Below are 20,492 nucleotides of genomic sequence, written 5' to 3'. Positions count from 1 at the left end.
TCTTCGAGCCAGTTGATGAGAAAGAGAAGAAGATTGTTTCATGTTTAATCAATGATGAAAGATCAATGATGAAGCAGCAACAATATACACTTTCTACATTATGAAATATTGTTTCCCATCGATTGAGGACATAGAAAAAAATATACAAGTTCCTGTTCTATTTTTTGTTTGATTTTGATGTATTAAAGTCTAAAGAAGAAAGGTTTTAATTTGAAATTCGTGGTTCATGTTCTTTTGTGGTGATTGAGGTCGAGTTTATTTTTTTGTCGTAATCTGGAGGTCTTTCCACTAGAATGATGGTTTGAAGCTTACTAACTCCAAAAATCTGGCAAGAAACTTAATTGTGCCTTAATTATGTGCTTAAAGAGTTAACGATGGAGTACACATTAATTGATTTAAAATTGACCATTTTTAAGTTTAATTTAGTTTTGACTTTTTCTTTTTGGAGTTAAAATCGAAATTTCCAATTCATGCGTAGGAGTTAAATCCAATACTTTTTCTTTTTTGGAGTTTAATTTATTTTTTTATGAAGAATCCAAACATATTTTGTAATAAAATTTAGGTTTAATTTGGTTTTGACTCACAGTTCACACTTTTGGTCTTGTCTGATAGTTCCATTTAGTTATTTCAAGTGTTAATTTTTTTCAAGGAACTATGTTTGGGGGGCTAAAATAGAATTAATTACAATTGTTTTAAAATCTAAAGGCCACCTCATCTCTCATTCTCTTCCGTTTCATCACTTCTATGTCATCGTTTGTTTTACAGACCGACCAATTTTCTGGACGACGACCATGAAAAATATATTTTTTTTTTACTTTCCCTCTTATTTTCTTCTTCCCCTCTTATTTTCTTCTTCCCCTTGCTTCTCTTTTTCTACCCCCTCTCTCTCGTCATATTTTTTTTGTTTGAAAGTTGTCGACTGAAAAATGGTCGTTCGACGACTTTTGTCGGAGAAGACGATGAGGTGGCAAGAGAGATGAAGTGGAAGAGAGACGTGATGAAATAGAAGAAAGAGAGATAAGTGAGGTGGTGTTTATGTTTTACAAAAAGTTTATAATTAATTCTATTTTGGCCCCCAATGATAGTTCCGTAAGGAGTTGAAATTGTTTTGTCCTTTCAGAGCCAAAGCGAACTGTCGGATAGTTATAGGGGTCGAAACGGCTGGTCACAAATTAGGGGCCAAAAGGGAATTAACCCTGAATTTTACTACTAAAAAAATTGTATTTGTAAATTTTTCATTCAAAAAATCAATTATAAAAGTCTCAAAGAATACAAATGTGCCGCCAACACTTAGTTGATCCAAATGGTTGAATGTTGACATAAACTTCAAAATGCTAGAGGTCTCAGCTTAGGTTTCGGAGGTGGAATCCATGGTTATTGAATTTCGGTTATTAAAAGTATAAATAATGATAAGTTTGTGGGTTTTAGGTTGTATGTTGTTTGGGCTTTAGGTCCATTTAGTTATTGATTTAACTTAGGCGGTTATCGTGCTTATCACATCTTGATGAGGTATTAATGCCTTGTAATGACTAACCTAGATCGTAGTCGATTTCAAAAAAAAAAGGCTACCCCAAGAGTAACTGATTGTTTATAAATTTTCTTTTCTAATTTTTATACTACTCAAATCAAATTTTACTCACACTCTGCTAGCTCGGACAATATTCATAGTCAAGTAGGGATGATTAAAAAATATATCTAAAATGTATCACTGAAAATAATGCAAAAGAGAGAAATCTTGCGTTTTCATTTCGATCCAAATAAAGTTATAAAGATTGAAAAATTATTCACTAAAAAGGTAATCTTTGTTGTAAATTTTTCTTTCAATAAAAACGATATTACCCTTGAAAAGTTCAAAACTTCATGGAAGTAACTTATTGGTGGTATCAGTCCGATATATTCCATTATATGCCTACACCATGTTACCGATGATTTACGTTACACATAGGTTTCATCTTTCCGACAGCTTGAGTCCAACATCAATTTCATTTTATCGACAAAAGATTAATCAAAACTCTATCCAAATGTTGATCTCTATTATTTGTTTGTAGGATGTTTTACCAGGGCCTTCGTTAAATATTATTTCATTTTTCCGACAATTTGAGTACAACATCTACTTAGCTTGAGAATGAGTGAGAAGAAATCAAGAACGAGAAGGGAAGACCGAATAGGAGAAGTTAGGAAAGGAAACGAGGGAGAAGAAAATGGTCAAGGGTTTTGACCAACATGTCTGTGTATTGTGGAAGTGCACATAACATTTCCTATAAGTGCAATATAGGCCCAAACAAGGTGTATAAGTGCAAATCTGAGGCCCAAATCTGGTCCAACTTCTCATCCTAATTGACCCTTCATGAACCGGATTAGACTTATCCTAATATTTGAGGGGTAATTTGGTCATTTTTGAAAAATATTCTTAAACTTGAACTCCTTTCGTTGCCTCATAAAACAACATAACCTGAGGAGGGAAACGGACAAGAAAAGTGTCCGGGGGGGATTTCTCGACGACCAAGGTATAAAGAAAAAAAAATTGAATTATCAATTTGATAATTAGGGTTTCATCTTTTCCTTTTCATTCTATCTGGTAATGAAACCCTAATTATTAGTACAACTGTTAGTCAATTTTTAGATCTTAATCGATCAGTTTCAGTAATGAAAAAAACAATTTCGTTTTTTTCTTCTTCTTTTGTTTGTCGTACTTACTGTGATTTCTGTTTTTCTTCATAACATTCAGAGTTTTTAGCTTAATTTTGCTATTATTCGACTTAATGACTACTTTTTTTTTGTTCTTTCTGAGTTGATTAAGTTAATCAATCATTTGATCGGTATTAACCCTTTTTAAACTTTGTGGAATGAAATTTGTTGTAATTGATATGAATTAGGGCGACAATGTTTAGTTTCTTGTTTTATGATTGAAGTTCTAAAATTTATTAGTCAATCATTCAAATTTGAATTATCTGATTTTATCCAAAGAAGTAAATGGATATCTTAGAGAGTTAAGGTCTGAATGTTACCCTAAATTATTTCATTGTTATAAATTGCCTTAGATATTACAATGGGTGTTGGCTGTTTCGCGGGTTAAGGAAAAACAATTACCAACAAAAAAAAATAGGCATCAAACTTAAGCTTTTGCGGATTTGCTAGAGATGAAATAAGTTGTAACGTAGATGTATGATTGATTGATCAATTTATACTATTCAGTTTTGTTCACCGATCGAAAAAATTGTTCATTTATGCGTCCATACTTATTTTCAGATTTATCATAAGAAGTGGAAGGAAGAGATACAGCGTTGTTTAAATGGGAAAGAATATGTAGATTTTAGAAAGAATTGAGATCGTAAACAATTAAGAGTGAGATTATTCATAAAGGCGTGTTTATCATATCTCCATACGGGTTAAATAGGTCACGTGGAAGGAAATAAAGTAGCTAACATCTAATTAAGAGATAAAAAAGATGCGGTTGACTTGTTGTCACCGGTATCTAGAAAAAGAATGATGTTGTTTCTAACTTTCTATATCTTATTTATGGTATTAATGTTAAATGTCATTTTAACCGATGAAGTGGGATGTGTACATTGTGAATTGTCTAAAGTTGAGGTTTGAAACTAGGAATGGTGTTGTTTTTCCACTGAAGTTCAGATAATATCTGTGTCTGCTCAACTTATCAAGTACCTTTTCAACAATAAGCTTGAGATTTGAAATTTTCTTGATTTGGTTATGTTTTTGTCATTGCCATCAGTGATACGTGCAGTATGAGTGATACTATTTTTTTTTTTTATGATAGGTAAATATTAAAATGACATCGTTTTCTTATCTTGCAGGCAGTACTAAGTTAATATTTTCATCGGGAAACCAGAGAACCCACTGTTTTTGTCAAACTCAGGGGAACTGATAAGGTCGGCATCCAGAGCATTATGAACACTGCTCCTAAAAGATTGCATGAAGATGGTTCCCATCTCACCAGTTCAAAACATACACCTGAAGATACAGGTGCATTGCACAACACTCCCTCTGGAAAGTTGGCTCAGATAGTGACCACTGAATACCCACCCCAACCTTTTGACCCAGGATCAGATGGCAGGCCAGCAAAACTTGCTCGGATTGAACCTCGCGAAAGTGAGAAACGTCTATCTTTGCATCCAATGTATCGAATGCCATCATCATCTAATGACCCAGGTGTTGATCATCTGGTCACTTCAGAAAATAGGGGACCGAGAGAAACAAAGGACAACAGGGATGCAAAGGTTGAGAATAAGGACACAAAGATAGAATCCCGAGTGTTGTATACTGAGGCAAGGATTGATCCTCAGTGTGCTAAGGGTGAGAAAGCTGTAAGGTCAGAAAGTAGGACTGATGATAATAGCAATCATAAAGAATCAAAAAATGATGGAGAACCTATTGTGGAATACAAGGGTGATATCAAAGCGAAAAAGGACAGTGCAGGTAATAGTAACCAGACATGGAAAGAGCACAAAGAACACCAAAGAGGAAAACAAGCAACCGATGGTTTTGATCCATGGCGTATTTCACGAAGCATGCCAAATGTCCCAACTGAGAGTGGGAAGGAAGTCATGGCAACTGAAGGACGAGAATGCTCAGAAGCGCACGAGGCTGTAGGGGAGAACAAAGTTGATATACGAGGCGACGATAAAGTCAAAGATAAGGAAAAGAAAAGGAAAGACGAAAAACACGAAGATTGGGGAGAAAGGGGCAAGGATAGACTTGACTACCGTAACCCAATGCAACTAGGTAATACCAGCAGTGAGTGCAGAGAAACAACAAGAGCAGAAAGAGAGCCGGAGAGGTGGGATAAGGAAAGAAAGGATCTTCAGAAAGAGAAAGAGAGATTGAGGGAAAGAGAAAAGGATCAGATGAAGAAGGAAGATTTGAAAGGTTTTGACAAAGAAGGGTCACAAAATGAAAGAGAATTGTTAGATGCGTCTGTAAGGACGCCTGAGCTGGAAAAACCAGCACTAGAACAGAGGAAGCACAAAGAGTCGTCTGTTGATAGGGATTCTAAAGAAAGGAAAAAAGATAAGGATGTCGATTTGGATGTTGACAGGAAATTAAGTAAGTGTTCTGAAAAAGAACCAGATGAAGGAGGTGTGGAGGGTGATGGAGGTACAATAAGAGAAAGAGAAGGTTTTGGCCATGGTATACAGCGTAAGAGGATGCTTCGACCAAGGGGTTCTCCTCTGACTAATCGAGAGCCTCGCTTTCGTTCTCGTTCACGGGACAATGAAGAGTAAGTTTAATATTTCATATTAAATACTGTTGAAATGTAACACTACGTAGTTTTAATGCTCAGTCTCTCTAGTCTAATATTGCATATTTGCATATTATCTGAAACTGTATGAGAGTTAATGCATAATCTTCTGCAAATGTTGTGGCCAGATATTTGGTTCTATTATCCCTTAGTTTATCTTGTCTTCACTGGACTTGAGGTAGTACGTATATACTGGTTTCAGTCGGAAAATCAAATAGATAAAAGAAATATAGAGTATAGACTGAGTTACTATTTCAGGCTTCATATACTTTGACTATCTGCTTGAGGAGTATTTATAGGACATTCTGCTGTCATTTCCTAAGCTGGATATTGGATTTTGCTTTCTAAACTAGGCATTTGTGCAAATACTAATTATTGTCTGTAAGAAAAAATATATGTTTGCAAATTATCTTTACCCAACAATTACATGAGGGGTCGGAGATAAGTGTTATCTTGTGAATGAATATGCTGAGTAATTGATCCTAGAATGGTTTTCTTTATATGCTTATTTTCTCTGGGGTCTGCATGTGCTTAATTATCTTCCTTGTCTGATGTCTCCTTATTTGCAGATTGCAAGGTTAGGCGGTCGTTTTTCTTTACTGATTTTGTTCTGATTCAATTTTACGAGCTAGAACCAACAGAGACGTGTATCATGGTGCAAAGAAAGCTTTCAATTTCAGATATTTAATCTCACTATCTATTTCTAGTTTGTAATAAATCGTTCGGAGTTTTCTTTGTATTTCAGCCCATACTCAATTTTAGGGTCCAATGTTGTGCTAACATTCTGATGTAAATATGTTGCAGAAGCAAGCAGAAGAAACTTAAAAACTTTGTGTTTGTAATGCAGATGAGCCTGAAGTATCCACCGTTGTTTATAGGGTTGGTGAATGCATGCAAGAATTGATAAAATTGTGGGAGGAATTTTCAGCTTCTCAAGATAATAAAAATGATGAAACCTCTTCTAGTGGACCAACACTGGAAATCCGCATACCAGCTGAATATGTTACCGCTACAAATCGTCAGGTAATCAAAGCTTAAGATTCATAATTGCAAACTATAGGACTGGATTTTATGCTTCTTCAGCCATTACTGTTTTGGTTTACTTCGTGTTTTGTTCTTTTGTTTGTTGCTATTAGCTTCTTGATGTTGGCTGAGAAAAATGGGCTGTCAATAGTTTTGTCGCGTAACGAAAAGATATATTGAGCATCTCCTTAACATTTGAAACTCATTTATACTAGCTAACTTTCTGTAACTTATTTTGAGCGCCTAGGCTTTATAAGCAGGTAAGAGATTTCGTAAAAGAAGCATAAATTCATGTCTTACAGCTTCTGCACTAGACTACGCTAGCAAATGACTTACATTACCGAACTTTGAAGTGTGAACTTGTAAATGTATCCCTAATTACCCTCTGTGCTAATTAATCATTGCCTACTTTTATCTCTATAGTATACTACTCTTAGCTAATATATATGTGATAAAAAAAATATGAGCACCACACAGATATAGATAGTTCGTGTTAAGTGACAAGGTATGTTAACTCAGGGAAAAATATCCACTCTATATGCTCTATAGTAGTATAGTCTACATAAAAGTAAATTATGATATCTATTTTATCCATGTCATCTGTTTCTTGAATCATGACTGCATGTTGCGACAACAATTTCTGTGTGGTAATGATCTAGCTTTTGTGCAGGTAAGAGGTGGCCAGCTCTGGGGAACGGATGTATACACTGATGATTCAGATCTTGTTGCTGGTAAGCAATTTGATACCGAACCATATAAACGCGTAGATGTTATCATATCATTCTGCCTTGATTATATTGATAATTATTTCTCTAATGACTCTTATTTATCAGTTCTTATGCACACTGGTTATTGCCGGCCTACAGCATCTCCTCCCCCACCTGCTATACTTGAGTTACGTGCAACTGTTCGAATTCTACCACCACAAGAGTGTAAGTTTCTCCTAAATTTTATTGCTCGACTCTGAGTACCTTTCTTAATGTGGGAAATATGATTTCTCTTTCACATATTAAATATAGTTTGCTTCTATTTGCAGTTACGTTAATTATTTCTTGTATAATGAAATCATATTTGGTGAATAATAAATTTTAATTATTTATTCTAGGTTATATTTCTTCATTGAGGAACAATGTCCGTTCCCGCTCCTGGGGAGCTGCAATAGGTTGTAGTTATCGTGTAGAGAGGTGCTGCATTGTCAAGGTGTCACACTTATTATATTAATTTACTTTCCCTTCTATTCAGGTTTATTGTTGGATGCCCTCTAATTTTCAGCATGACTGAATTTACTAGCCTCTGAACGTACAGACATCTCTCTGTCCTGTTGCTGACCTTTGACTGTTTCCTAATTTGATACTACTGCAGAAAGGTGGTGGGACCATTGATCTAGAGCCTTGCTTGACACATACATCATCGTTGGAGCCTACTTTGGCTCCAGTTGCTGTTGAGCGGGCAATGACCACAAGAGCTGCAGCCTCGGTATGATGCTGACTGTTTTTTTCTCTCTATGCAACGATTACTTGTCCCACGGGAATGTTCGTTTACCTTAATTCTAGATTAGAACAACTTTTGTTTCTAGATGGAAAAAAATGTAATCTAGGTTTATACAGTTCAGGGTTTTTTGGGTGAAAATGAAATAATGCTTTTTCATGTGATGTTCAATTGCTCATATCCTATTTTGTTGGGTAAAGATCATGATAAGCTAAATTGGGCTTGCTTCCACAGAATGCGTCACGGCAGCAAAAGTTTGTACGAGAAGTTACAATACAGTACAACCTATGCAATGAGCCCTGGTATGCTTTGTCTTTCCTTTTTTTATTAACTTAGTTTATATTATCTTCTCATCCCGACTGTTCTCGTCACCTAGTACTCATATTTTTCATCTATAATACTTGGTAAAAGTTTACTGTTGTGACTTGTACTTATGAAGTAATTTGACTATTGTTAACTGCGTTCGAAGATGTGTGCCTCGGTGTATGGAACAGCACTACCGCGTCTTTCTTCAGTTTATCTCAGGGCTCTCCCATTAGACTTAATTTTTGCAATTGACTGTGGGTTCATTTTTTACATCCTTGAAAATTTCCTCAGGATTAAATACAGTATAAGCATAGTTGCTGATAAGGGACTGAAAAAGCCCCTTTATACATCTGCACGCTTGAAGAAGGGAGAAGTTCTGTACCTAGAGACACATTCAACCAGGTATTGATTTTATTGAAAAAAATCTGCAGTTTACTGGAGAGTTACTATCCTTGCATGATTATGGAGATTGTTTATTCTTTTGAACAAGAGCAAGAAAACTTTATACTTCTCTTTTGACGAGACTGTCGAGACCCCAGACGTATATGTCTTCAAGTTGGTACCATGGAGGAAAATGAAAAACCTTTTATATTAAAAAAAGTTTATAGTTGAACTATTGCTGTTGAATTTATCTAGATAATAAATACTCAATCAAGGTTGTGGCATTCAGCATTGCTGCATATTTTAATTAATATTATTTTCCTCACATTTGCAAACAATGTATCTGAAGGTATGAGCTTTGTTTCAATGGGGAGAAGGCGATTAGTTCATTGGCAACCACCCAGGTACAAGAAACAGACAAGGAGAAACTCCAAAATAGTTCACATGAACAAAATGGCGAAAGAAGTCATTTGGACCGTGATACCATGGTTGATGTATTCCGGTGGTCTCGTTGTAAGAAACCCCTTCCCCAGAACGTAATGCGTTCAATCGGGATCCCTCTTCCCCTCGAACATATAGAGGTAAGGTGGTACATCTTTTCTGAATACAAATTATAGGCATAACCTGCAAATTTGGTGGAGTGCAATGAAATGTTACCTGATTTTATCGTAGCAATTATATGCTCTGGTTATATCAAAATATCACTTGTTTTTTGTCCATGTTTCGGAAAAACGTGTCCTCTTTACATCGACGTTATTAGATCTCAGTGATAGGAGACGAAGGTCCCATCTCTGAGCTCCCTATGCAATACAGATACATGTTTCCTTGCTCATTGGTTATCTTTATTGTTTTTTGACCTCCGTTTTCTGTAACTATGTTGATTAATATCAGGTATTAGAGGAAAATCTCGACTGGGAGGACGTGCAGTGGTCGCAAACTAGTGTGTGGATTGCTGGAAAGGAGTATGCGCTCGCTCGAGTTCATTTCCTCTCACCTCATTAGTCTCGTTGAATCGGTTTTTCTTCTGACTAACTATTTATGTTTCATATATAGTTAAAGAGTGATAGTTATTATGTAGAAGCTACCCTGAATATTTGTAGGTGCTGTTGTTGTGAAACTTGAAGGAGTTAGTTTTCTTATTGCTGTGAAGTTAAAAGCCATTCTTCTTGTTGTGATTTTTTTTTCTTATTTATCAAGACTCAATAGTTATTCTCATTACCATCAAAATCGTAGACAGTTCTAATTATTTTTCTTCCTTGTTGAAAATATTTTTCATAATAGTTTGAGAGTTTGAGTTACATTTGGCTGCCTCTCCTAATGAGTCATGTGTATAACTATAGATTAACTTTGGGAAGAACAAAATTCCCACCTCTCGCCTCGTCTTATTAATACGGTCAAGTAGACGGACAATATTTCTTATTGTTTATTAGCTATTGGGATGTTGGGTGCGCGGTTCTTCCTGGGAATTAGATTATTGTAGTTTGATGTTTGGTTTGACCAGGAATGAGAATTTGATTCCTGGCATATTCCTAATTAGGTGTTTGGTTCGTATAGGAATAGGAATGTAAATATTTGTAAAAGTTCACTTTTGCCCTTACTTAAACTACACAAAATACATATCAACTTTTTTTTTTTTGCATAAAATATACACATCAAATTTGTTATATAATAAAATCAGCATTATTTTTTCAAATTCGTAGATATTAAATAATAACACGATAGATCAAAGGGTTAGAATTTAAAATATAAATAAATGTCTTAATAAAAAATTATCTAAAATAAAATTTTGTTCGTTAACTTAAATAGAAATTTATTTAATATTAAATTTTGTTCATAAACATAAATAGTGCTTATTAATACTAGATCTTACAAAAAAATAAAATTGGTAATTCAATATCTCGTTAAGGATATATTTGTTAATAAATATTAATATATGTGATTTCGGGGAATGGGAATCACAAACCCACCTCCCCCCGGGTTTGCTATAACCCATTTTTGTGGGAATCACATTCCCGGGCCCACACCATTTCCGCGAGCTAAACAATGATCTGGTTCATTCCCACGCCATTCTCGCGCGCCAAACATGGCCTTGAAGTCATGGATCATTTCGTACATGTATAACTTTTCAAAGCTGCCCTTACCTTATTGATTTTTGGGCTACTATGCTTATTGGTTCTCATCAATTGAAAATTATCATTCTTCTTCAAAAGATTGCTAGTGGATATCCTTCTCTTATAAATCTTAAACTTAAGAAAAGGAGCAGAGAAGAGAATAGAGTTTTCATCTTTCTCGGACAGGGGGTGTCCTAGGCGCGATAACGCCAAGCTTTCAAACAAGAAGAAATAATAGAAGATTGGAGGACTTCTCCAATAGCTAATTCCAGATTAATTATTTGAAAGTCTAACGCATTGTGAGAGATTGTTTGTAGTTTTGTAAACACCTTTTACAAGATAGAGGTCACAAATACAATACTTCTTTTTTCTCTTTTCTAAATAGTTGCAAGTATATGTTTCTAAGCTAATTATTTACAGAATCTGAAATTTAATGGTTATTATTTTCTTTATCTTTTTTACTCCTTAATGTGTAGATATAGAGCTAGAACTAAATTTTTTTTCTAAAAGGATGTAACTCGATAAAAAAAAAAAAAAAAAATTGGCATAAGTTTGAAATACCAAGTGGATAGTTAATTATTATGCCCATTTAAATTTATCTAGAATGTAACAAAATAGATCATGTAATACAAATGTATAGTTTAATTATTCACATGGGAGCTCGTTTTTCTCAACCAGGCCTAGAACTAACTTTAAGTAGTAATTAATTCTCACTTCGACTCTCTCACATTTTTTTACTCTTTTCTCATCGTTTCACTAAAGACACATTTCTCAATCTTTGAGAACTTCAAAATTTTGAAATGGAAACGTAGAGAGATGAAATCAGGGAGAAAATTTCAAATGTCCCCTAGATGTACAACTTTCTCGCAGCAAAACAAGCAGCGGTACTGTAACGTTTAAATAGTAGTTGTATGTGAATTGAATCAAAAGTCGATATGTCCGAGTGGTTAAGGAGACAGACTTGAAATCTGTTGGGCTTCGCCCGCGCAGGTTCGAACCCTGCTGTCGACGAATTTTACTTTTTCTTGGTTTTGTGTAAAAAACAGACTGCTTCGCCTTCTCATCAATGTACTTAGTACTGATCGGAGGACTAGTATTTGGTCAGATCATGACTGCTTCTTATTTAACATGGACGAATATATACTACTTGTTATTTATTTGTTTTCTTGTGACAATTGTACCATATATTTCGATATTGAATATTTTGTTTTTGAGGTTGACAACGATCGATCTTTTCTGAGTGAACTAGAATGTGTTTTTTTTTTAATTTATTTATTATAGTTATCTAAATGTTTTGTTCTCTCTTCTTTTTCTCATTCAATCCTAGAAAAATGGGATACTTGGATTGTTATAGGTATGCACATTTTCTCTAACTTAGTTGACATGGATAATGCATAGAGCAAAACAGAATTGAGAGAGTTTCTTCAAGGAGCTTCATTTATTAGTGAACAGTTACCCACAAAAGCAACATCTGTTTCTATCCTTGATAGGTACTATGAAACTTGTACAGCAAAGAAAAGAAACATTTTATAAGGTTGTGATTCATTTATCTTATCTCGACAACAGCTCGCCCAACAACGCTTCCACTATCGAGATCCTCGTATGCTTTACTTGCCTCCTCGAACGTGCATTTTCTTGAGACAGCAGCAGTCAGGTTGAAGATACCCGTTTCTGCAAGTTTCACCAACTCTGGTAGATCTTGCCTTGCTCTTCCACCATATGATCCTATGATCTTTACCTGTTTCAGAAATTATTACCACATCACATACTCTGTTATTATATCACTTTAAACACCTGTATTCTGAATAAAGAGAGAGATGATCAGAGCTCTCGCGACATGTCAAAGGAAGTTGACCATTTCTTTTTATTCCATTTCTGGATCACGAGGAGACTTGAGGCGCAACCCAGAGTAGGGGCCACCACGAAACGTTCATACAAGGTCAATATGGTAGTTACGAACTCTTTCTTTTTCCAAAAATGTTTGTTGATTACCTACTAGACTACTTATTGTTTATATTTCAGAATTCAAAATTTACAAAAGGGAAATGATAAAGTTACAAAAGATTTTGACAAAAAAAGGTTCCCAGCTGATGTGGCGGGTGTGGTTTCAAACTTTGACCAAATCTAGGCCGTTGAGAGATGAAAATCACAACCGCCACATCAGCTGGGAACCTTTTTTTGTCAAAATCTTTTGTGATTCTAGCATCTCTCATTTACAAAAGGTGAACAAGTAGAAGCAGTTTACCTGTCTACGTACAAGACGAGTTATATCGACCTCACCAATCACGCCTGTTGGTGCAAGCCCAATCATTACGGCTTTCCCCCCATCTCTTACGCTCTGTGTGCACTGCAAAAATGTTTTCGCTTTTCCCAGAGCTTCAAAAGCGATATCTACTCCCCTTCCACCAGTTATTTCCTGTCAATGAGACAAAAAAATCTTACCTAGCGGAGAGCTGTTTATATTTGGAAGAAATGCAATACCTAGAAAAATGTTTGATGGAACTTTTTCTGATCATATATTAACTTGATGAGTAAGAATTGCAACTCAATCAGGAACTTAGTATCTAAAACAAAAGAGTTGTCATTAACTAATTAAACTTGCTCTAACAAATGTAGCTTAATGTCAATGATACAGTTCTTTTAAATCATTAAATCGTGAAGTTTTACGAATTATATTTAGACATTCAATTTTTCACATATGATTGGAATCCTTCACCATGTTCGCGAGTGTTATTATAACTCAGAAACTTGCTGTGAAGGGTGTAGTATGTACCTTAATCTTGTCAACAGCATCTTCTGTAGATGCATTTACAGTGTGAGTTGCTCCTAGCATCTTTGCATTTTGAAGTTTTTCTTCTTGAACATCAACTGCAATAATCTTAGAAGCACCAAATGCACGAGCTATCTGCAAGCAACTGAGATATTTTTTGTAGTTCATAATGTTGTAAAAGGAGCCGGTCACGATGGAAATGAGAAAACAAACATTTTTGTACCTCAAATTACAAACACGATAAGTTTATAAGGCTATGCATATTCCTGTAACAAAAATACAATATTTACTAGATTCTTGCGATATCAGACACATTGCATAAGGAACCATTCCTTCATCTCCAGTAATTAAAAAAATTTGTAGATTTTAAGATTTTCTGTTGTAACGGATTCTAATAAAGGCGAGTTTACTTTATATTCCAAATAAGTTTTGTCTGAATTTGAAATAGTCAGGACTCGTGATAATAAAAGTCAAGCACAGAGTCCCATACCAAGTTGAAATTCAGTCATTCTGTTAACTAACTAAACACACAGGATTAAGTCGTGAAATTCTCACAAATTTTAAGGCATTGAGATCAAAAGAAAGACATCCCCTGAGTCACTAAAGAAACAACTAAGATATGGCAATCCCCATTTAAGACAATTATTGGTAATTACCTTGATCCCACACCACCAATGCCAATGACAGCAATAGAATCTCCAGGACGCATCTCCGATGCATGCCTCATCGCACCATAGGCAGTGAACACTGCACATCCTAAGATAGCTGATTCTGTATATGGCAACGAGGGCGGAAGAACTGCCAATGCATTTGCAGGTACGACACAATATTCGGCGAGTCCTCCCATACTGTACATGTAGACTGGGTTACCTATAGAAAGTAGGAACAAGCTTAATAATGTAGATGCAAGACCTAGCTCCGAAAGGTGAACTGTTAGCAAACTGTGTGACCACCGTTGAACTTTATGGGAACTGTGCCACTATCAGAGGCATAAACAAGGAGAAGATTCAAATTCATATTTGAATTCAGAATGGGAAGGATGACAGGATTCCTTGATGTCTTTTCATCATGGAGAACTAGTCTAAAGGTGGACTTAAATTAAGCAAGAGGACTATCTAAATAGCTTGGAAATTGGAAGGTTTAAGCTGAAAGCTAGTCTGGAAGCCGAATGAAATTCCTTCTATGTGTGTATCTTTTGTGTGGGTGTGTGTGCGCGCTTCTTGTGTGTATGTGTTTGTAAAAAGTAGTTACCCTAACCAGAAAAGAACTAAACTTGACTAAATAAGAAAAAACTGTGTTTGTTAAAAAAAAAGGAACCGTGTTTGTGAACACTTCTTCTGAAATGCAAGTGTAAAGTGAAATAAGTGAATTCCTCCGTACCATTGCTGCGTAAGAACAACCGAGTTTCACCATCATAAAGTGTCCCTTTTGCCCGATTATAAGCAAAGAATGCCTCACATAAATCTTCTTGACCCTGCTCCCATCCATACATTCTCAACAAGAGTACTGGTGTGGAATTGAATTACTATGAAGGAGAAATTTGAAATGAAAGAAGATAAGCAAAAGAAACTCTCACCTTCACACAATAGAAACAGTTACCGCAGGGCATTATGAAGGCGCCTACTACATGAGCTCCAACAGGAAACCTTATGACCCATAAGGAAAAAAGGGTAGAGGTCATTAGCGTTAATTATCCACACTTAAGCAATGCGGGCTTTAATCTCTAACTACTCCTGACATATTATAACTCTCAACACCAAATAGTTAGCCGATTACATGAAACTACGAAAGGAACATAACAAAAAATTACGGCATTACTCTTAATGCTATTTCTGTGCTCCAAAGTCCAGACATATAAGTGTTCACATGGGCATATGTTCACTTAATCTAGATATAAAACCTCACCTCAATGAAAGCATTGTTAGTTAATAACATACTCAAACCAATAACAACGAGATTGAACTCGAAACTGTAATATGACCACTGCCTAATACCAATATAATGAGCACAAACCTAATACACTTGAAATTTAAATCAGTATTTCAATTATGTAAAATCTAATGTTATTAGCGTAATTAAGTATACAACAGACTCCATATTATAAAATTGATGCCTCAATTGGATATACTATTATCTATTATTCAATTCAAAGAAGTAATATATATCTACCTCCTGACAATTCCTGGGTCAGTATTGGCCCCATGATCAACTACTTCTCCTGTAATTTCATGACCAACAACACATGGACTTGGAAATGGAAGTTCACCTTTCATTACATGAAGATCAGAATGACAAACTCCACAAGCTATTCACATACATAAACAATAAAATTCAAAGATCAGATCGAAACACAAAACCAATAAAAAAAGAAGTTGGTAATTGTTTATCTAGGGTTTTTTTTTGTTTACCTTTGGTTTTGATGAGAAGTTCACCAGCTTTAGGACAAGGCATATGAAATTCTTCAATAGTAAGAGGAGTATTAGGTTTACCCCAAAAAACAGTACCACGCATAAATGAAGGTCCATTGTTTAGATGATATGAATTTGAGCTATTATGAACTGATCTGTTCCATAATGATGATGATGATGAATTAATCGTTGGTGAAGAAATTCTAGAGAGAGAAAGTCGATCATTAATGATACTGATACTTCTACGGTTGAAGATGATAGAGCGAGAAAATTTGGAGAAGAAACCCATTTGGCCTTTGTTGAAGAATTGGTATTACAAGTGATGAGGAAGATCCATGTGTTTTCAAGTAGAGTATAGAGAGAGATAGTGTCCACCCGGAGGAAGACCACACCATATGAAGAAAGTTTACTGTATGAGATGGAGGAGGACAATTTCTTATTGTCATCCGCAGATGAACAACTTTGTTTTCGAAGAGGTTTTTATTGCAAACACTCTAATCCTACGTGTATTTCCTATCTGTGTTATTGTTTTTTTTAGGTTATTTCCCCAACTTTATGACCGTTTCCTGTCTAGCCCTCTATTTTATCAAAAATACTCAAGTGACCCTCTTTTTCAGTTACCGTTGTAACACCGTTAACTAGTAATTACCTTCTCTCCTCCATCTCATCGCCTCTCTCTGCCACCCCACCTTCTTGCCACTTCATTGTCTTCACCGGCGAAAGTCGGCGGCCAGTCCGGCCGACGACCTTTAAACAAAAAAAAAACAAATTTTTTTACTCTCTATATTCTAGAGAGAGAGAGGAAAGTAAAAAAAAAATTTAGAGAGAGAGAGGAAATTTTTTGTTTTTTTTTAAGGTCGTCGGCCGAAAATTTTTCCTGTCGCCGACTTTCGCCGGTGAAGACGATAAGGTGGCAGAGAGAGGTGATGAGATAGAGGAGAGAAGGTGATGACTAGTTAACGATGTTATAACGATAACTGAAAAAAAGGGGTCATCTGGGTATTTTTGATCAAGTAGGGGGCTAGGCAGGAAATCGATCACAAAGTTGGGAGCTATTTGGGAAATAACGCTTATTTCTTCAAAATTAGTTCCCTTTTAGTTCTCATAATGATCCCTTTTCTATTTTGGTCTTTGTTTTTTGGGTTATTTCCAAAAAATAGCCCCCAACTTTGTGACCAGCTTCCTGCCTAGCCCCCTACTTTATCAAAAATACCTAAATGGTCTCTTTTTTGAGTTACCGTTATAACACCGTTAACCAGTCATCACCTCTCTTTCCTCCATCTCATCACCTATCTCTGCCACCTCATCGTCTTCACCAACGAAGGTCGTCGGGCGGTCAAATTTCCGACCAGCGACCTTTAAACCAAAAAAAAATCGCTCTCCTCTCTCTTTCGAGAAAAAATAAAAAAAAAATTCTCTCCTCTCTCTCTAAACACTCCGGCTTTCCATTCGCCGGAGTGTTTAGAGAAAGAGAGAGGAGAGAAAAAAGTTTTTTTAGAGAGAGAGGAGAGAGAAAAAAATGTTTATTTTTTTGTTTGAAGGTCGTCCGGCGTAAAATTGGTCGGTCGACGACCTTCGCCGGTGAAGACGATGAGGTGGCAGAGAGAGGTGATGAGATGGAGGAAAGAGAGGTGATGACTGGTTAACGGTGTTATAACGGTAACTCAAAAAGGGGGCTATCTGTGTATTTTTGTTAAAGTAGGGGGCTAGGCAGGAAGTTGGTCACAAAGTTGGGGGCTATTCGCGAAATTATCCTTGTTTTTTAATTATTTTCAGGGGTATTTCATTTTGGCTCTTAATTTGTGATTAAATCACTATTTTGGCCCTCATAAGTGATAAATAGTTTAATTTGACTTTCAAGGGTCAACATCTTTTTAACTTTTTCTTGAAATACTCTTAGGGCAAGTCCAACGTGGGGTTCAGATTCCCAATTTTGGGAGCCCTTGATCTATTCTCAACTCCAACGTCGGGCTCCCAAACCTAAATTATGCGTGTGTGTGATGTACGTACGTGCGGACATTTAATTTCAATTTTCAACTATAAATATTAATTTCAAATATAAAATTAAAATTTGATATTATTCTATAGAGGGAGAATTTTAAAAAGATAAAAAAATAGAGAAAAAATTGAAATAAAGAAGTCTTTAAAACAATTAAGATTTAAAAAAAATAGATAAAAAATAAATAAAAATAAAAACAGGTGCACCTAAATGTGACTGTTGGGAAACTCCCAACGGTCACATTTGGGGTTGGGTTCCCGGGAGGGTGGGGCTCCTTGGTTGAAGGGATTGGGACTGGGACTCCCAAATTTGAATTTTAGAGCCCAGTCCCATTATGTTGGAATTGGGAACCAAAATTAAATTAATTATAATTTCTTAAAAAACATTAATGACACATATTCTCATCTCTCTTCCACTTTAACTCATCTTCTATCCACTTTATTTCTCCCTCTCTCCACCTCACTCTTCTTTCCTGGCAGAAGATCGTCGGTGGACACTACCCCAGTGTCTTTGGACTTCATAGTTCTTTTTGTCTTGTGGAGGCTTACCAATAACCTTCTCATCTCATCTCTCATCCACTTCATCTCACTCTCTCCACTTTACCCTCCCAACAAAAGATTGTCGGTCGACACCACCCTAGTGTCTCTGGATTTTACAATGTTTTTTGTTTTGTGCAGGTTTACCAGTAGTCTTCTCTCACTCGGGCACCTGCCTATCTAGCTAACCAACTACCAGGACCAGTCTTTCGTCAGCTTACCCGTCTACTTGGACGCCCAACGTTTAGTGTTCACCTAATGACTTTCTAACTACTAGACTTTGTACCTTCCATAGTTTCGCGCCCAATGTGGGGCCTTGACAACTACTAGCAGAAGACATGGTAACCTCACTTATTGATGTTTCAACCCACATAATTGCTCTCACTACCCATGTACAAGAGAAAACCCAAAAATTCAAAGTCTTGGAAGAAGAAAACTCACTGGTCAAGACAGAAAACCAACTACTTCAAAAGCATATCATCAAGCTCTCAGTAACAACATCAACATGACCAAGGGTTCGAGCTCTGATCGCCTCAGTGCAACCACTCGCAACTTCATAGCCTGGTAGCTCTTCTAGTCAGCCAACCATTTAGTTCACCACTACCAGTGGCTCTACACTGCACCCTTATAGTTCTAGCAAGCGCTGCAATACCCTTTTCCGACGCCTCTGCGGCTCTGCCCTTGCTTTAGAACTCTACTTTGCCCTTACACTCTGCTAGTGTTCTTTTTTTCTCATCTTCAATGGTTAAAGTTCCTGCTTTGTATACGAAGGAAGGGAGAGGTGGATCCAACTTGAAAGTGAATTCAGCTTGTATCGGTACGTCCCCGAATCAAATCCCATTCCAATCAAATACTTTTTTTGCTTTTCGTTTTACTCTTTATTAATATTTAAATTCGAGAAATTTGGTCAAAACTCCCCTAAAAACTTAGGCTTTCGTTGAAAAGATTTATTAATTATTTATAGGTTTTAGCTCCTTGTGGCATTTTTGTAAATTATAAAACAGAGAGAAAAGACGAAACTGACTTTATTGGCCAAAGCGCAATAGTTTGCACTACTTTGCAATCTGGTTTGCAGAGTTTTGTAACTTCGTTGCAAATATTTTTTTGAAAAATAATCAAAACTTATTCACATGGTTCTTTAAAAATTTTTCAATAGATGTCGAAGATGACCAAAAGATTAAAAGAAAATGCAACTTTGATGTTTCTTCTGAAATGTGGATATTCCTGCTTAATCATCCGAAGTCAAAGAATGATCCAACTGGTTATCATTGAATACGTAATACAAATAGTTTGTAATTCATCAAAATTTAACACGCATGGTGTACATAAATTGACTTCATTTGTATTGAACGTTACGCAAGTATGTCCAAAAGTAATTTACTTTCCATCTAAGTTGCATAAAATGCCAAAGCTTTTGATGACTTTGCAGAATGCTTTGCAATGACTTTCAAAGTATTTTTTATCTAATTTGAAAAAGGTTTTCAAATCTTTTTGTAACAAGTTTGCAGTGTTTTGCGATGAGTTTGCACCACTTTGCAATGCCTTTGAGTGTTTTGGGATGCTTGCAACAAGTTTGCAGTGCTTGCAATGAGTTTGTACTGTTTTGCAGTAGCTGTATCCACCAACATTTTGTTTAGCTACCACAAATAATTAGAAGTTCAAATTACTTTTGTATATATAGAATTGTTAAAACAATGAAAATAAGTAAATTAAAAAGTAAAATTATACCTTGAAACAATCGAAAATTTAATTTGCTTCCATTAATATTTAACAATAGAAATTGAAACTTTCTATCTCTAGAATTTTATTAAAAAAACTAGTTGAAAACCCTAAAAATCCAACTTCAAACAACCAATATGGAGATCCAGACAGCTAAATCTAAAATAGATTGATGATTTGATAGGAAAAAATCGATGCAATCTTCACTCTCTCTCTCTCTGAACTACGGTTGGAGAAATTTTGGATTAAAGAATGGGTTTTTTCTGATATAGAAAAGAAAAGTTCTTTTAAAATTGCCCTTCAAGTGCATTTCTAAAGTTTCTATGGTGCCTAGAAGGCAAAAGATTAGTTTGTTTTTTAACAAAAAACCACATAAAATCGGGCCTTCGGCCTAATTCATGTTTCAATAAAATATAAAATTATTTATAATTTTCCAATTCATTTGCATGTTTCTTTGCTAGTCTTTGAATCCACGTCCCTCTTATTGCTCA

General features: G+C 35.7%; 2 protein-coding genes and 1 non-coding gene across 5 annotated transcripts; 2 read left to right on the top strand and 1 right to left on the bottom strand.

Annotated features, from left to right (window-relative positions):
* Positions 1-2,407: 2,407 nt before the first annotated feature.
* Positions 2,408-9,673, top strand: LOC147532367 (uncharacterized). Of its 3 annotated transcripts, XR_015227392.1 has the most exons (12): positions 2,408-2,507; positions 3,816-5,239; positions 5,830-5,915; positions 6,108-6,283; positions 6,954-7,014; positions 7,117-7,215; positions 7,389-7,483; positions 7,646-7,759; positions 8,006-8,073; positions 8,369-8,479; positions 8,808-9,039; positions 9,350-9,673. XR_015227392.1 is itself a non-coding variant. In XM_086646747.1 (11 exons), exons 2-11 carry the CDS (start codon positions 5,233-5,235, stop codon positions 9,458-9,460), a joined length of 1,074 nt encoding a protein of 357 aa, XP_086502873.1. In that variant the 5' UTR covers positions 2,438-2,507; positions 3,816-5,232; the 3' UTR covers positions 9,461-9,673. The 3 variants fall into 3 exon arrangements, 2 of the variants coding, with proteins under 2 accessions (XP_086502873.1, XP_086502874.1); XM_086646747.1 differs by lacking the exon at positions 5,830-5,915 and having other exon boundaries at positions 2,438-2,507; XM_086646748.1 differs by lacking the exons at positions 2,408-2,507; positions 3,816-5,239.
* Positions 9,674-11,498: 1,825 nt separating this feature from the next.
* TRNAS-UGA (transfer RNA serine (anticodon UGA)) lies at positions 11,499-11,580 on the top strand. The gene has a single exon. It is a non-coding gene; the product is annotated as a tRNA-Ser (tRNA).
* Positions 11,581-11,988: 408 nt separating this feature from the next.
* Positions 11,989-16,251, bottom strand: LOC147532365 (GroES-like zinc-binding alcohol dehydrogenase family protein). The gene is made up of 8 exons (XM_086647729.1): positions 15,748-16,251; positions 15,509-15,644; positions 14,916-14,985; positions 14,720-14,813; positions 13,996-14,209; positions 13,343-13,484; positions 12,815-12,985; positions 11,989-12,307 (listed from the first exon to the last, which is right to left on the bottom strand). The coding sequence occupies exons 1-8, from the start codon at positions 16,034-16,036 to the stop codon at positions 12,116-12,118; spliced, it is 1,308 nt and encodes a 435-aa protein (XP_086503855.1). The 5' UTR covers positions 16,037-16,251; the 3' UTR covers positions 11,989-12,115.
* Positions 16,252-20,492: the final 4,241 nt, after the last annotated feature.

Source organism: Eschscholzia californica, unplaced genomic scaffold (genome assembly GCF_041429995.1).
Source record: "Eschscholzia californica isolate CP2 unplaced genomic scaffold, dmEscCali1.0.p SCAF_6, whole genome shotgun sequence".
In the NCBI taxonomy this organism is placed as follows: Eukaryota; Viridiplantae; Streptophyta; class Magnoliopsida; order Ranunculales; family Papaveraceae; genus Eschscholzia; species Eschscholzia californica.
This window is presented reverse-complemented; position numbering and strand designations above follow the sequence as displayed.